The 17194-nt window shown below is 32.7% G+C and overlaps 2 protein-coding genes across 4 annotated transcripts; one reads left to right on the top strand and one right to left on the bottom strand.

Moving 5' to 3' along the window:
- Positions 1–1956: 1956 nt before the first annotated feature.
- LOC132911890 (RWD domain-containing protein 1) lies at positions 1957–3523 on the top strand. The gene is made up of 4 exons (XM_060968909.1): positions 1957–2187; positions 2374–2723; positions 2810–2996; positions 3088–3523. The coding sequence occupies exons 1-4, from the start codon at positions 2118–2120 to the stop codon at positions 3198–3200; spliced, it is 720 nt and encodes a 239-aa protein (XP_060824892.1). The 5' UTR covers positions 1957–2117; the 3' UTR covers positions 3201–3523.
- Positions 3524–3606: 83 nt separating this feature from the next.
- On the bottom strand, positions 3607–17068 carry LOC132911884 (NADP-dependent malic enzyme-like). Of its 3 annotated transcripts, XR_009659104.1 has the most exons (12): positions 16682–17068; positions 11374–11548; positions 10959–11117; positions 10195–10376; positions 9233–9542; positions 8969–9151; positions 8653–8878; positions 8447–8589; positions 8078–8372; positions 7556–7700; positions 6596–6892; positions 3607–4930 (listed from the first exon to the last, which is right to left on the bottom strand). XR_009659104.1 is itself a non-coding variant. In XM_060968895.1 (11 exons), exons 1-11 carry the CDS (start codon positions 16705–16707, stop codon positions 6853–6855), a joined length of 1884 nt encoding a protein of 627 aa, XP_060824878.1. In that variant the 5' UTR covers positions 16708–17068; the 3' UTR covers positions 3607–6852. The 3 variants fall into 3 exon arrangements, 2 of the variants coding, with proteins under 2 accessions (XP_060824878.1, XP_060824879.1); XM_060968895.1 differs by having other exon boundaries at positions 3607–6892; XM_060968896.1 differs by lacking the exon at positions 6596–6892.
- Positions 17069–17194: the final 126 nt, after the last annotated feature.

The raw sequence follows: 17194 nt of genomic DNA, 5'->3' as shown, positions 1-17194 counted from the left end.
TGGCGCGGAACTTTACTATAGTGTTAACCTCTTAGGTATAATGCGCCACTATAGTGGCTTTCGCCACTTATATTACGCCACATCTTATATTACAACGCGCCATTATAGTGGCTCACTCTACCACTCATTCACCATTTGAACTAAATGATCTTTTTCATTTGTCTTGCTCTTTTCTCGTTTTCTTGTCCTCGCAACCTTTTATAACAGTGTTAACAACATACAGACAGAATATATAGTCTTTGTTTTTTATATGCCAATGTCAGATATCAATTGTTGCTTTCCGTTAAAATAAATATGCCATTATTAGATGCTCTTTTTAACATACTGATCCGTATCCTTATAATTTTTTAGAATCTCAACAATCTCAAAAAACCTCAAAATGTCGCTTCGTAATAGAAAACGAAGAGCAATTTGAAAAACACTATCGCGCTATGAGTATGAAAATTGTGACGTGGGTCTTTGTGTCATACCGTGCTTTAAAATATATCATACTCAATTGTATTATTAATTATTAAAGTTAATTATTAAAGTTAAAGTATATGCATCATATCTTTAAGAAAAATTATAATTTAATTATCAAAAACTTCATTCCAATGTGCTTACGTAGAGAACAGCATTATCCATCACACATTGCACTGCTATATCGTTTACGCGTAATTCGCGTCAAACTCTGCCGTACAGAAAAACAGCACCGCTCAAAATACAACCGTACCTAAGAGGTTAAAAAGCGACGTATCAAGACGTATCATCTTATAAAATGTGTGATTTCAGCTACGTAGTATTTCTATAACTATTTTATTGTCCTCTATCGGCTATTATTAGGTTTGTTTAACAATACGTTTCTATTCAGTACTTTGTTAGGTATTGTTATAGCGAAATTCTGTAGTTTTTCGAATTTTCTTATCTCTCCACTTATCGTCGATCACCTATGTAAGTGTTAGTGTTACTAATAGATTGTGTTATAAGCTTTTGAGACCGAATTTAAGTCTGATTATTGCTTATTTTAATTATTGCTTAATTTAAGTCTGATTATTTTGGTACAATCGGTACAGTCCTATACGTTAATTCTAAAATTTTGATTTTTTTTTTGTGCAGATCGTCACTACAGAAACAACTTTGAAAGTATAGAGACATATACATAGACGTTAATACAACTTCTAATGGGATTCGATGATATCTTCTTGATGACTACCTTGGTGATGACCTCCTCTGAATTACTGCAGCATCGATGTCAACGAATCCACATCTAATCGTGAGTCGCATATTTTACCGTTCCTCTGATCATCCAATCATGTCGTAGGACAAAAGGTCCGAATCGACACGAATGAATTAGTTATATTATTTAGAATTTTTTACGAACGTAGTAACCTCGGATATTTATTATACCCATGAATAGTAACATCCTTTTTATGTGTCTTATTTATTAATCGAGGATAGGTCTTCTTGTACTTCGCAATTTTTTATATTAGTGAAATGATATTGATTATTAAAATTCATCACTATATTGGGCAAATCGTGGATTTATATTAATGTTCCGAGAAAAAAATTACGGGTTAAATTAGAGTTGCGAAGTAATCTAAATTTCGCGTTTTCGTTTAAAGCTGGGCACAGATGCTTATTTCGGTTTGAATTATTGATTGTGTTTGCTTTAGTGTTACGGTTTATGAGATATCTCGATTGTTCTTAGCTTTGATTATAAATTGTTATAAATTCATAGAAATCAACATTAGAATTTATCGCCTTTTATTTTATTGAATGGAATAGAAAATTGAATAAAAAATGTATTAGGTATCTCTCTTGCATTTATACGTTTAACAGATTAAGATCTTTTCAGCTATTGTCTTTATCGCTTTCAAAAATTGAATTTTGAATGTAATTCGTACGTTCGCCGTAGCAGATCGGTATTTCAGAAAGTGAGATACAAAGTTTCATATTGTGATGTCTATTCTGTAGGTATCTACCTAGTCAATGATATTGTTTGTCGTACACTGTTACGGTGCCGTCCACCGGTTCACAACTTGTTACGATTTTATCATGATTTCCTGTAATTTATTACAAGGAATTAATTAAATACGCAACATAAAACATTTTTAACAATTCATTTTATTTTAATCATTATGGATTATAAAGATGAGCAACACAATGAGATCGAAGCTTTGGAGTCAATTTATTGTGGAGAATTGGAAAGTATGCATGGAATATCCAATAACCTATAAATTTGTTTGTATATTGTAAAATATATTACTTTATAAAGAATTGCTTATAATTATTGTTTGTTCGTTTCTTAGTTAATTTATTGAAACAATAGATTTATGTTAAATAATGTTCTGAAGTTCCAATTTTGAGATTTTTATAAATGGAACATTTCTTCAGTTTTAGCCGTAGAACCATTTTATACATTTTCCATACCTATTAAAACTGAAGAGTATGAGCCAGGTACTGGGAATGGTCTCAGCTGTTCATTGGAATTTACATATACTGAAAAATATCCAGATGAGTCACTTCTTATATCGATAGAGGAACATGAAAACTTTGAAGAAGGAAATGCTGAGAAATTAAAGGAACATCTAATGGAACAAATGAATGAAAACCTTGGAATGGTCATGGTATTTACTTTAGTTAGTGCTGCTCAGGAGTGGCTTAATGTACAGTGGGATAAAATTAAATTGAAAAGAGAAGAGAGTGCAGCACAAAAACTAAAGGAAGAGGAAGAAGCAGAAAGAGTAAGATATATATAACGTTGTAAAGATATTAAAATAAGATTAATCTCATTGATGTTGTAATATAAAAAACTTTTACATTATCATAGAAAAAGTTTGAGGGAACACGAGTTACGGTTGAAACATTTTTAAGTTGGAAAGAAAAGTTTGATGAAGAAATGGGATACACAAAAAGAAGAGAAATGGCTGAGAGAGAAGGGAAAAAATTAACTGGTAGAGAATTATTTATGACTGATAAAACATTGGATCAGTCTGATCTGAAGTTTTTAGATGATGGTATTGTTTTAAAATGCTTAATTTATTTAATTTAAGTTGAGCTATGCAAAATATTTGTAAGGAATATAATATTGTTTTTTTAAATTCTTAGATTCTGTTAAAGTAGACGAAAGTCTGTTTCAAAATCTTGATGATTTGGATCTGGAAGATGACGATGATGACGATCCTGATTATGAGCCGAACGTTTCTGACGATAGTGCCTAAATAAATATGCTATAGTTCTCCACTATTATTTATAAAATAATTCCAAGACTCCTATTTATTGAGTGTTTAAATACAAACTTAGTACTTAAAAGTATCGTTTAAGTACTAGAGTTTAGATGACAAATTGACATGTTCGAAGCAAATCTACCAATGTAAAATGAATTCATTAAAATTTATAGCTGCCATTTGCATTTTGTATAATGGCTGAAATTTTATACATATATGTATGAAAAGGAATAGATATATTTAATAAGGAAAATAATTTTTATAATTATGTACATAATTGAATCTTTTTCATAAAGCTTTGTTTAATGAACCCAAAATCATCATTTTTCTTGCACTTATAAATGTCCAAAAGTATCTTCATTCGAATATCGGAGCAATAATATAATGAAATAAATACACATTAACGACCATAATTTAACATTTATTCATAGCTTTAGTGTTTAATGTACACATTCAGTAACAAATTCTAATGAGCACATAGTTGCATTTGAATAACTTGAATTCCTCTCGTTCTAGGTAATATGTATACATTAATACAGAGATGAGAAATGGCTAGCGGAACGGCACAGCGACAAGGGAAGTATATACTGGTCTTTATTGTTTGCAGTCACGTGTTGCTATATGGTCTTGATATGTGACGTTTTCGACCAATAAGCGTGTTTGTTTTCGTGATTGTATTATGTCTACTAGAAATAATTATAGGAAATAATGTGAAAATATCCAATCGGACCCGTATTCATTTTCTTAGCCATTTTTCACCTTTGTAATAGTATAATCTGATATAATTCAGAATAATTTAGAAGAGAGGTGTTTTGTTATATTTGTTACATGATAGTAATAATCAAATCCATGTTGTTCATTAAAGTTTCTATTTCACGGAACATATAGGAATCTTATGACAGAATTTTTACTTTTGTATATTTACTTAACTTAAAAGTGATAATTACAATACAGTACAAAAAACACGGTTTTTACAATGTTGCCTTTCTATCTTTTTTTCTTGATGACAGTGTTTGTTAATGTAATATAAAACCATGATAAAATTGAACAAACGAAGTGACAATTTACATACATACATATGTGGCCTTACATAGTATACCTAACAGAATAGAATATATCTTCGTGTTTAAAAATTTTTACTCTTTTGATGATTATAAATATCGCCTTTTTAAAAATATAATATATCATACTAAATTTCACATGATTACTTAGATTGCAGTTTTTGAAAAAAAAATTTGTTCATATATTAATAGAAATCAAATGATAGATAATATATCAGCAATATATTGACATAATTCCTACGAGCATTAACTATTCACTAATTTCTTCTTTAAGTGTTCAAAAGAAAGTATCACAATATAATAATACTTTTTGATTTACATACATTAGTCGTTCAATTTAAATAAAAGTAAAAATAAAAATTATAAATAAATAAAATAAATAGAGATACGGATCTGAAATTAGTGAACAGCCTACGTACATATATAAAATATAATTGTGGCTTTAAATTAATAATAAATAAGTACGGAGTATCAGCACTTAAAGAAGTTGGATTAAGAACTGAATTTCCTGATGTATTAGAATAAAATTTTTGTTTAAAGGATTATGGGAGTGTTGCCATCTTTTGAGTCATTTTGTTTGAAATTTGACTCGAATTAACTTAAAACGACTGTATATACGTCAGAGCAGTCGCCTTGTCTTTCAACTCGCCAACACGTCATAATCTGTTGGGAGAAGAACACGGTTAGTAATGGTGTAATAATACTTTATTAACGTGTTACGCTTAACTAAGTGACGATTTGCGACTGTATTCAGCTACATACATAAGAAATCAGATTGGGACATGAATATATCTCTTCCAATCGCTGCTCTAATGTACTATCATTCGATATTGAGAGTTCGTCACTTGGCTAAACTCACTGTGACATTTTAAAGTGTAAAAGTAAACAACGAAATTCGTAGTAGCAAACATTCTCACGCATTGTATCCGGGCTCAATAACCGGCATTTTGGCTAACTAACGATCAATTACATGTTATATGACACATACATTTTATGCATATATAGTATACGTTTCGTGCGGTTTCTCGGAATTTTATATTGGACAGAGCATGCGAAACTCGATAAAATATATCGTTACAAATCTAGAATAAAATATTGACATCTATACATAGCGCGTTTTTAATACGTTTTCGTGAAAATAGACACTCTTTGATACGTAGAGAAAAATAAGTCGTACTATTTGATTTGTATACAATTGCTTTATACAACAATTGCCCGAAAAGTATAAACACCGAAAATATTTCAGGAACAGATACGTAACTGTATGTATATTTTAGTATATGAAATACATATCTAATGATCTCATTACCGTTTGTAAAATACTTTTTACATGTGACACACAGACATTCAAATAGCAAATTCGAAACCAGTTTTCGATTATGTCGGTATGTGCTATCGGTAGCTTTAAACATTACATTATTTTACCCGTAAAATGATATTCGCTTACGCGCGAATATATTTGAGCAAACCTAAGATAAATTCGTCTATAATTTGAAACGGATACTAATTGCAAAAGCAACGATTAAACGTGTTGTATTAAAAGTCACAAATGACAGTTGTTTTGCATAATCTCACTACTATCTTTTCCCTTTCTTATTTATAAAATGATGTTTATTCATTAAAAGTATATATAAAATATGGCAAAATAAAAATGTGACAGCACTAAAGTGTGCTTCAAGTGCACCAATCATCTTTGGACCGTACATTTGTTCAATTTGATTGGGATTTCTTTTGGGGAAGTAGATTGACTCTTCAGGGTGAAAGGAGATTGGGACATATTGACATCATCCGAAAAGGAAAAATCGGGTAACCTTAAACATACAGTACAATATGTATTTGAGTTTTACGAAAATTCATTTCTATGTCAAAAAAAATGTTATTTATAAAATAACATCTTTCAGAGGGAATCTCTCGAAATACTTGAAATAAATGAAAAAAAGTAAATTTCTAGTTATACTTAGAAACAATTGTATGTATTCGTGAAATTTTTCATTTTATTTGTTATCAATTTTACGGCCGAAAAATTTCACTGTACAAATATATACTTAATTTTATTACGTTATGTTTGTATATGTATACTTAGGTATGTATGTGTATAATATAAAATCATAAACGTACTGCAGGCGTACCTCTATGTGTTATATCGGTTTTTGTGTCTTTCTTTTATGCAACATAAATATAGGGCATAGAGGTGAATAACAACGTTATAAACTTTCTTTAAATACTTTCACTGGTTAATACCTAGTACGGTTTTAAACGATAAACTAGCAATCCTAATATTGCATATGGGATGAAGGGGACCGTTAAAATACTGCAATGTTAGCTTACTGAGACATTCGATGCTGTAATAATAGCACTATGTAACTGTTTCTCGTGCTTAACACCTCGTGCAAGTTATATGGTAAAAGCACTGGCATTAGTCACTGACAGAGTAACAGTCCTTACAGTTAAAATTGTTTTACAACCGCACTGTTGCCTGTACTTGTGTCACGACCTGTCTTATAGTTTCAATACAGGATACAGCAATATTTTTATTGATAATGGTAATAATGATAGCTTCTGAATATTCCGCCCGGTGAAATCCGCTACAGATGTTTTAAATCGTGGCGGATTTCTACAGTGTCTCTGAAAAAGATTAATTAAGCTTCAACGGCCTGCACCGAAGTCAGTCACTGATGAGCAACGAGCATACCATAACGTAAAATGCTAAAGAAATAGTTGAACTACGATTCATACAACAAGCGTTTAATATGAAAGGTAGCTCTGCAGAGAAAAAATATTTCTTTCGACTTTTTTTAGTTTTTAGAAATTAGAAATTAACAGATAATATTCTATAGCCTTTTCTTCGCAGAAGATAATGAATATGCGCTAGCTAAATACTGAACATTTATAATTAACTATATTTGTAGTTATTTGCAACAACGAAAAAAGTTTCAGTTTCAGTTTCTAAGTGATATTAAATTTTTGAAAGAAAAGTATTAAACAAAACTAAGAGAAATAAAGCAATGCTACATTTTAAGCACTTCTGAGCACTTCAAGAGAGATTAAAAAGCGACATGCATGTTAATGTATTCACTGAGTTGATGTTAATTTGCCTACTATCATATCTTTAAACTTACTATTTCTTGTATGCACTATTGCCTATCTAAACAAATTCTAATACCATTAATTCCTATTAGTCTACGCATCCCTACATTATTTCTAAAATGCTTCCTTTTTTAAACAAAAGTGTTTTTACAATAAAATGAGAAATGCTAGGTGAAATTGTTGATTTCATATCATACTTACTTATCCGGCAGAACACGTGGTTTGGCATAATCTCCTGGCCAGTCATAAAGATTTGGCAGTGGACTGTCATAGTTAGCATCGTACATCTTACTTACAATAAATTCGCGTTTGTCTTTTGGTTCTGGATACTCACTTGCCAATCCAGCTGATAAATGAGATAAAATTTGAGATATATTGTTCAAAACCACATTTAAAAATTTAATATCATTATTATATATCACATTATCACAGGGTGCTCAGATAAAGATGCTAGAAGATTTAAGAGCCACTTATACAAGCCAAAATACAACGGTAATTAAGAAAATAAAAAATCGAGATTTTTATTAATTAATAATATTTAAAATTCAACCAGCGAATAAATGTAATAATCAAAGTCTCGAATGTAATTCTTACATTCTTCATTTTTATCTTATTATGGCTTCCAGAAGCACCTTCAATGTTCTACAATCTTTGTTCGGACACCTTGTATATTGTTATTAATTTGAAAAATTAAACTTAAATATACGTAGTCAAAGAACTTACTTTTAGCGTAAGCATAGTTAGCAATTCGTACGGCGATATCAATTGAACATTCACGAATAGTGCTTAACGGCGGGTAGAGACTGCCCACTTCGAGATCTTCGTCTTTCACGTGATCAGCAACAGCTTGAGCCGAGATTAGGAATAAATCTTCTGTAATGTGATGACATCCAGTCGCGATGACGCCCAATGCGATTCCAGGAAAAATGTACGCGTTGTTTCCTTGTCCAGGTTTATATACTTTTCCTTTATAGTGTACTTCGCCAAACGGAGAACCCGACGAGAAAATGCATTTTCCCTGAGATACAAAAAGATATCGTATTTTACCGCACGCTTCGAATAAAGTTTCATTAATACAAATAATTTTCATACATTTGTATGATCGTAAGCTTGTTGAGCTGTGCACTCTGCTTTGATAGTTGGATTACTCAATGCAAAGATCAAAGGTCTTTCATTGTTTTTGGCCATTTCTTTCAAGACTTCAGGAGTAAATGCTCCTGCTGCTGCTGAAGCACCTGTACCAACATTCCTACTTTAGATAGAGATGAAAGCATGTCGATAAATTAAGGGTTACGTACCAATTAGAACAGTTGGTTTCACTTCTTTTACAACTTCCAATAGTGATTTCATCACTTTGTGATCTTTCGCATACCAGATTTTATGACCTTCCAGGTTACCTTCTGGTCGATTTTTAACAAGCAATCCATCAATATCCATCATCCAAATATTATCACGAGCTTCCTGTTCGGTACAACCATCTGCTTCCATCGCTTTAACACAAAGGTCAGCTATTCCAATAGCTGCCTATATTAATTAAAAGAGATTTAAGAGCCAAAATAGGACTTGACTGTAAAAATAGCGATCTGTTTTTATGATATGTAAACTATTGCATACCTCACCAGCACCCAAAAATACGAATTTATTTTGGGACATAGATTTCTTGGTTATTCTTTTCGATGCTAAAATTCCAGCAACGGCAACTGCGGCAGTACCTTGTATATCATCGTTAAACGTACAATACTTGTCACGATATTTATCTAAGAAACGAAAGGCATTGTGATTTCCGAAGTCCTCGAACTGTAACAGTACAATAGTATGAAATATTTATTACATGTAACTAAATTGAAGGAAAAGAAACGGCATCATTTGTAAGCGTACTTGAATGAGAACATTTTGGCCATATTTTTTCACGCAAGCAGCCATAAATTCATCAATCAATTCATCATATTCAGCGCCTTGACTTCTGGGTTTGTTAAGACCAATGTAATGAGGATCGTCTCTCAGCTGTTCGTTATTTGTGCCGACGTCAATAGTAATTGGTAGGCATTGGTGCGGTTTTATGCCAGCCAGGGCGGTGTAAAGAGCTAATTTTCCTACCGGAATTCCCATCCCACAAGCACCGAGATCACCGAGACCGAGAATTCTCTCTCCATCTGTTACGCAAATTGCACGAACCGCTTGCTCAGGCCTAAATATAATGTTACGTGATAAATTATATTTGTGTAAATTAATGTAAATTACTGTAAATTAATCTATATTTTACAAGAAGAGGAAATATAATTTGAAATATGTTATTTTATAAAATTGATTTATGGTTTAAAAAATTCAGTATAGATATGTACGGCGCGCTAGACGGTCCGTGCGACGTCCCTTTCGGTCTGGCCGCCATGGCCTACCCCTCGTTAAACTGACCTGCAGGAACCCAAAGAACCACCATAAACCGAAAATATTTGTATGAATCGAAGTTAAGCTGAAAAAATTCGGTTTATGGTGGTTCCTTGGGTTCCTGCAGGTCAGTTTAACGAGGGGTAGGCCACGGCGGCCAGACCGAAAGGGACGTTGCACGGACCGTCTAGCGCGCCGTAACAAGATATGGAAGGTTTTAATCTAATTTTACATGCTTTGTAAATCATAGAAACATTACAAAGTTTGGAGTGCTAATCTATTCAATGATTTATTCCATTAGCTCCCAAAAGAAGGTACATACTTATCCATATCTTCGAAATATAAATTTCAAAGATAAGAATACATGGAATATAAATATGTATATTTAATATAAAAACAACGGTAATATAATTCAGGATTTAAAGCGCTAATTTGCACTTTTATGAAATACGAACCAGTTGTTTAAGATCTCGTAAATGTGACCTTTATCATATATTGTGATAAATAATCCACGAGGTCTGCGGTAGATAACGCCGAACTTCTGACAAGCTAATCCGACGGTAGGAGTATATACGATTGGCATCATCTGCTCGATGTTTTCACTTAATAGACGAAAAAACAATCTCTCGTTTCTTTCCTACGAATTAACCGATTTGTGAATCATCGCTTCGAATTTGGCAATTATCGATATCTTATCCATTTCAGCGATTTCGAAGATTTTTGGATATCTTGTTAGAGCTATAATACTAGACAACTTTTTCTTATACATGTAACCATTGCTCGGCCTCATAGCCTTAGCCAAAAGCTATCGATACCATTACAGTGAACTTTGTTTGTAACTGTACATCTGTGACAGCATGTGAATGGGTATTGGTAGCCAGCTGCCTCGTGGCCTAACCCAAATCTATATAAACTATAATCAAGAAATAAGAAATAGTTTTTGTTCAGGCGTCATTTTATCTGGTCGCCTTGAGGAGGCCGCCTATCAAGGTGATGCATAGAGTCCAACGCTTAGTCAAAACATAGATACCGACAGTTTTTTGCGAATATTTTGGAAATTAAAGCCAATCAGGAGTTACATGTATAGGGGAAAAAATGAGGACAATATTGATTTCTTCAATGTATCCAAAAATTATTGAAATCGGTAAGGTGAGTGAGATATCGATAATTACCTTGAATTTTATATGTTCTTAGCATTGAAAATTATTTCTTATTTTACCTGCAATTCCACGAGATAAAGATACCGATTTAAATCCTCAGTATACTTCATGACTGAGGCCTTGCACAGAGCCAACTGTTCTTCCTGAGTTTTGAATCTTGGTGGTTGCAAGCCGTGTATACCTAAGGATATTCTTTCTTGCAAAGTAAATGCCAGTCCCTGAATAAGAATATCAGATTTTTAAATATCTCAAGAAGAGGTATACTTTTGTGATAAATATCTGTTTTCACAACGAGGGAACTTTATCATTTGATTGATGATAAAAAAAGATTATTTCTTTCTTCGGTTTTTCTGGAGACTGCCTTCTGTTCGTTAGATTTAAATTAGTTTTAAACAAAGAATTAAAATTTATGAAAGAAAAAATATAAAGATATTTTATAAGACGTGGTAACTAATAGAGATGAATTTTATATACCTTATTAAGTCGAGGGTCCCTCAAATGGCCAATACCTTTCACCATATTGATAGGTACAACATCTCCGGACACTTCGTGGATTTCTCTGTATATCCTTTGAATATCCTTTGCAGCAGGATGCGTAGGTGGCAGCATTCGCGCCCATGATCCTGCACAATTTCTGCTGCTGGGCGATCTAGTAATCATTGTAAAGAAATAGTCATTTCATCTGTTTTTTTTTTGTTTAAATTATTTTTATAACTGCATACGATGTTGTCAATTTTTAAGTTCGATTTAAGTGCATGATTGTACGAAATATATGCAATGTTTTGTCAAAGAAGGATAATTTATAAGAGGGATTAAAAGATAATTCCCTTTTAAGAGTTTTCTTATCTCTGATATGATAACAAGCGTAAAAATAGTATAAAAATTGAAGTTCCTTATTTTTCGCAACGTAATTTAAGTAATTTCTGGAGAAGTAAATTTGCTAGAAATAGAAGCTTAATATTCTTCTGCGTTTAATTGAAAACATTTCCTGTTTCGTTCATAATTCCATGTTATAAACATCGTATATTGTTTGTTTCCTAGCTATTAGCAAAATGGTATTTAAAATTAAAACATCCGTTGGTTTACGAATCTTCAACACAAATGCTTGCCAATTAGTACGTTCAACTGAATGAATGAATCATTTACGTAACGTTCGATGCGTGAGAACGAATTAAAACTACCAAGCTTTTCTAAAGACCGATTAACGTCACTCAGAAAATTTCTGTTCAATTCTATCATGATCGATGGCTTTTTATTTTTAACGACAAACACTTGTTGCAAAAGTAACTTATTGGGGGAACGATAAAGTCTCGAACGATTTTAAGGGAAAACGTTTGAAACAAATTGAAAAAAATAAACTGATAAATCACGATAACAGACACCCTTTTTGTGCAATTAAACTAGTATTATTAGTGAAATTTTACAATTTGTAAATTATCAATACCAGTTTTTCTATAATATAGTCAGAGCAAATATAATATGATGAGTATTTTATTAAAAATACGTATTTTTCCTGTTCAGTACGTGTTTTCTTTTTAGCAAAAAATTTATTAAAGTGAAATTAATTTTAACTTCACCATATGTTTTATGCTTATATCGTAATATTTTACATCTTATGCATAAAGATCTCAGCATTTTCAGTTAGCTTAGAACTGCTGCATCGGAAATTTAATGTCAGGGATAGTACAGATATCGATTTTACGATTGATAGATATAACTACGATTATATTCGTATTCTTCCTTTACGTAATCGCAGGAAAGAGCCGCAAGCGCATAGAATTGATTTGAAGTAAATCAAACTATCGGGAGAGATCGAAAATGTCAAAGTGGAGAGTTCGTATCGATTAAGGACGCGTTGGAAGCATTGTAACCAGAGAAACCAAGCGGAATGTGGATAACGTGATACCCTGTCATTTAATCGTATATTCATTAGACTTAGAATAAATTCTGCATAAGTAGTAGTTTGACACGTTCGCACATTCGTCACTGACCATGGTCTTTCAGACACTTTCAAATTAAGCTAACAAAGAGTTGGACGAATAAAAATTGCAATATTACAAGTTGGCAAAAGACATTTTCTTAAATCAGAAATCGAAATTTGCTTTGTTAGTTTTAAATGCTACACAAAAGTTAAACAAACAACTCTCAAATATGCAATAACAGTATTTAAATGTAAATTATGTTCGTACGTTGAAAATATAATTTGTGATTTTCAAGGTCGAGTGATTTTCTGACTATTCGGTAAATTTCATGGTCACTTAATACGAACAATAATTCCCAAAAGTGACAATCAAATGCATTTAGCTGTTCTTTTGAATTTGTTTTATCTGTTCGTTTGAATTCGACAAGATTTCTGAATCATAGATAATAACTGGACATTGTGCAATAAAACCTTATCGGTTTGATCTGGTTATAACTAAACTATGGAATTAAAGCACGTGACTGCAATTGATTATACATACTTCATGGATCGAGGTAGGATGAAGATGCCTGTTTCTAGCAGCGCTACGTTTCATACGACCAAATTTCATAGTAGGCGTGCAATAATAACATAGATACTTTCAAGTATATGTAACTAGGTAGCAAAAACGTTATTGCATTTCTGTAAAGAGAACGAGCCAATCTATAATTATTTCAATGGCACGCTGCCAAATTTAAACAAATAACTCTGAAAAATATGTTGGTGGAAACGTTTATGTCCTGGACGAAGATCTACTTCATAACGATTATCAGTCGTTTCAGAGAAATCATTGTTATATTTTATTGCTATTGAGATAATATTATCGGATCGTTATTGAAAATCATACTCTCAGTTCCAATAATTTACAGATTCATAAGAAAAATATTTATTCGTTGTAAAACGTAGAAACGAGCGTTCATGGGATAATATTAGAAAATGCTTCAGGATGAAAAATTTTGCGTATCAAACTCTCTTTTCGATTGAATCGGAACTTCCTTCTGTATGCAACTCATTTGTATGATCAGCTTTGACCTATATCAGCTCTATCATATGGTAGCTTGGTCATTACGGTTTCCTCGGTATTAGCTGGGTGTAGCTACATGACATAGCGTTGACGTCATTTTCTGAAAGCACGTGTGTTTGTAAAGACTATTTGTTATAAAACCAGGAACAATAAATATTTGCATATGTAAAATTCACTAGCTTTGCGAAATACCTACATACACAGTTTACAATTTGAAAGTTAAACAATAAACACGGAATCATCTTCACAAATGTTAGACGATGTGTTAGAATTTGCAAAGGTAGATTCAAGCATTTTACATTTACAATTTAAAATTTACTTTATACCATATCTCTTTCATGGACTACTTTTAGAAATCTTTAAAAAAAAAAGAGCACCTGATAGACAAAGCGTTGAAGTCGATACGCCGAATGAATAATATTACAATCGAATGATGCTGAACGTATCAAACCATCGATAAAATTCTTTCTTTTTTTTCTACAAATAACATTCATAGTTAAGATATAAGTTACACGGTAAAGTACACAACCAATAATTTAAATAACTATGAAAAAATTGGTAAATTATCTTTTTACTGTTTTGTAGCCATTAATTGTTATATTATCTTAAAATATTTCACTAATTTGAAAAAACTTGACATTTAAGTAAATTTTGTAAATTCTTCAGAACTCAACTACATCCCACGTACAAAACGATTGTTTACGTGCCTTACGTAAGTTAGTCGATTTAAAGTATTATGTAAAATACCAATATAACTTTATTGGTATGTAATGGTCATGGTCTATGAGTATACCGTAATTTCCAGAAATTAATCTGATGATCAATAGTTTGTAATCGAAGCAACAATATGCATGATTGGTTTATGACTTTTCCTTATTCACTGTTAGAGAAACATTTAAAATATGAAATATGAAACTTCTAATATTTAAAAGTTAACGCATGTAATAACAAGGATCAACAGAGCTAGTTGAAGTCAGAAATACATAAAATAGTTGTTAAATGGCGAGGAAGCTTGTAGATAACCATTAGTATCTTTTTTATTTCAAAAATAACTTTGACAAATAAAAGAGTAAAAACTAAGAATTTAATTTTTATTGTTTCTAATTAAATTGAAGAAATTTTTAATAAAAATTCTTCGATCTCAATTACGTTAATATATTTATATTTATTTATTATATATATTTTATATATACGTTATTATATTTCATTTTTCTTCGAACGATTAATATTTATCTATGACCGAGTAACACTAAAATGCAAATATTTAATATTCAAATAAGAAACGAGGACCTAGACAACTGTTAATTCGTATTTATAGATTACCTTCCAAGTTTATACTAAACATATATTTAAACTCCTCTTTATCTCCATTGACCTTGTACTACTTGACGATAAAATTTTTTTATGGAAAAATAGCATTAATCTAACGAAATAAAATACAAATTTAAGATAACCTTGTAAATATAAAAAGAAAATATTGTTAAGAATTTCAGTACTATACTAAAAATTAAGGTGTAATAATAGTTTTATATTTTAACTTCTCCCTTCGTCCAATAACGTTAAATGTTTTAAATATACAATTTTATTGCATATATTTCAATTAATATGCAACATGAAGTCTCAAATCGTATATCATGTTTGCAAAACTGGCAGTCACCAAATATAAACAATCAGGAATGCATTAAACTCATATAAACAGATATATATATGTATAAGTTCTAGGTGTCATAATAACAGTGTATTGGTTATAGTCTTATAGAACGAAAATAGAAAGGAAAACAATCCAAGCAATTCCTTTTTGTATACATTTACTACAAATGAATAATAATAAATTCGTGTCGTTTTTTAAACAATTTACTAAAATATAGCGAAGATCAATAAATATGGGTGGAAAAAGAATAAGAGAGGTCAAACGTAACGTAAGGACGTTCAACTCAAAATTTGTCGACGCTGTTTTCCACGAAGATATGGTATTACACATTTCCAAGAACACCTCAAACAACGTCTAATATCGTTCGGTTATAAAAATAGATTAATGCAGTGTATATATATGTTCGTTTGGGAAAAGATGAATACAACAGGCGAAGTACGAATTCCAGATATACATATGTATCTGGTAGCGTAGCTTGCTGCACGTGTTACGATCGATGGAGAACTCCGTTAAAACGATAGGTGCGCCAAAGGGAATCAAGCGAATGAATTATTCCGTACAAATAAATGATCATTCATTCATAAATAAGATTTAAAGAATGACGATAAGGCACGAACAAAAAATGTCACCAGAAACGAACCCCTATTTTCTCAAATTTTTCGACAAGTATCAATCAGCACGTCCACGAGTCGATGTTCCGAGAGGAAGGAAAGACAAAGCAGGATGCGATGATAGAGGGGATAAAATTACCGGCCCTTGCACACGTTGTACGATACCGGCGGAAATTGGAAGTAGGATGATGTATAGAGGAAACAAAGAGCGTGCGAAACGGGAAAATTTGGGAGTTTATCCGGATGTGAGCACGATATGATTTCGTTTGGCACTGTCCCACAGAACACACGGTAACCCCGTATCGATCGGCGAATTCCCAGCGCGTTCCTATTTTCAGCACTGCATTGCGGCAGAAGCTAGGTTACGGCGGCCCTTCTCGCGTATTTTGCTAATCTTTTCCGCCTCTCTCGGCAATCTGAATCGACGCGCACGTGCGTGCCTTACCGTACACCGGTGTAGTAAGGTCGGGTTACGCGTTTAATCGAGATCCGTCGTTTCGTGTACGCGGTTTATTGTAAAAATTTTTGATACTCACAATATAGACCTCTGCAGGACGAACATTTCGCTCCTCGCGTGCTTACAGCTGATCGCCTCCCACCCGACAGGATCACCGCGCGACTGCGCGTTTTCGGCTAATCGTGCTCTTGCTTGCTCACCAATGCTGACCCGCTTGCCTGCGCTCGACGCCGCCGCCGCTCTGTCTACTCTCGCACACCTTCTTCCCTTTCGACTTCAAGTTCGTCCATATAGCCGGTTACGCATACGCACGGCTGCTCCTTCACGCGATACACTGCACTGCACAAGCGCGCGATTCACGGTATACAGTCTTTCTACACGTCGATCGCACACCTCTCTTCCTTGCCAACCTCTTCACGTTTCCGTGCGCTCTGCGGACGCTAACTGTACTGTATGAGCAACTCAGTGTAAGTGAATCGATGTAAGAGCACAGATGTACCTCGTCAAACGTCACGAGAATACCCGAATTCTCCCGATCAGCGACTCACGTATTTGCTCTCTGATAGCATATCGCAAGAAGCGTCGCGACGCT

Source organism: Bombus pascuorum, chromosome 11, assembly GCF_905332965.1.
Source record: "Bombus pascuorum chromosome 11, iyBomPasc1.1, whole genome shotgun sequence".
In the NCBI taxonomy this organism is placed as follows: Eukaryota; Metazoa; Arthropoda; class Insecta; order Hymenoptera; family Apidae; genus Bombus; species Bombus pascuorum.
Note: the sequence above shows the minus strand (reverse complement) of the source record. Positions and strands in the feature narration are given on the sequence as shown.

Coding starts and splice junctions, on each gene's coding strand:
- LOC132911884 (XM_060968895.1), bottom strand. CDS start 16,707: ATGTTCGTCCTGCAGAGGTCTATATT. Junction 9,152..9,232: donor GCCAAAATGTTCTCATTCAA/GTACGCTTACAA, acceptor GTACTGTTACAG/TTCGAGGACTTCGGAAATCA. Junction 7,701..8,077: donor TAACTATGCTTACGCTAAAA/GTAAGTTCTTTG, acceptor CTCATTTATCAG/CTGGATTGGCAAGTGAGTAT.
- LOC132911890 (XM_060968909.1), top strand. CDS start 2,118: ATGGATTATAAAGATGAGCAACACAATGAGATCGAAGCTTTGGAGTCA. Junction 2,724..2,809: donor AAGAGGAAGAAGCAGAAAGA/GTAAGATATATA, acceptor ACATTATCATAG/AAAAAGTTTGAGGGAACACG. Junction 2,997..3,087: donor TCTGAAGTTTTTAGATGATG/GTATTGTTTTAA, acceptor TTAAATTCTTAG/ATTCTGTTAAAGTAGACGAA.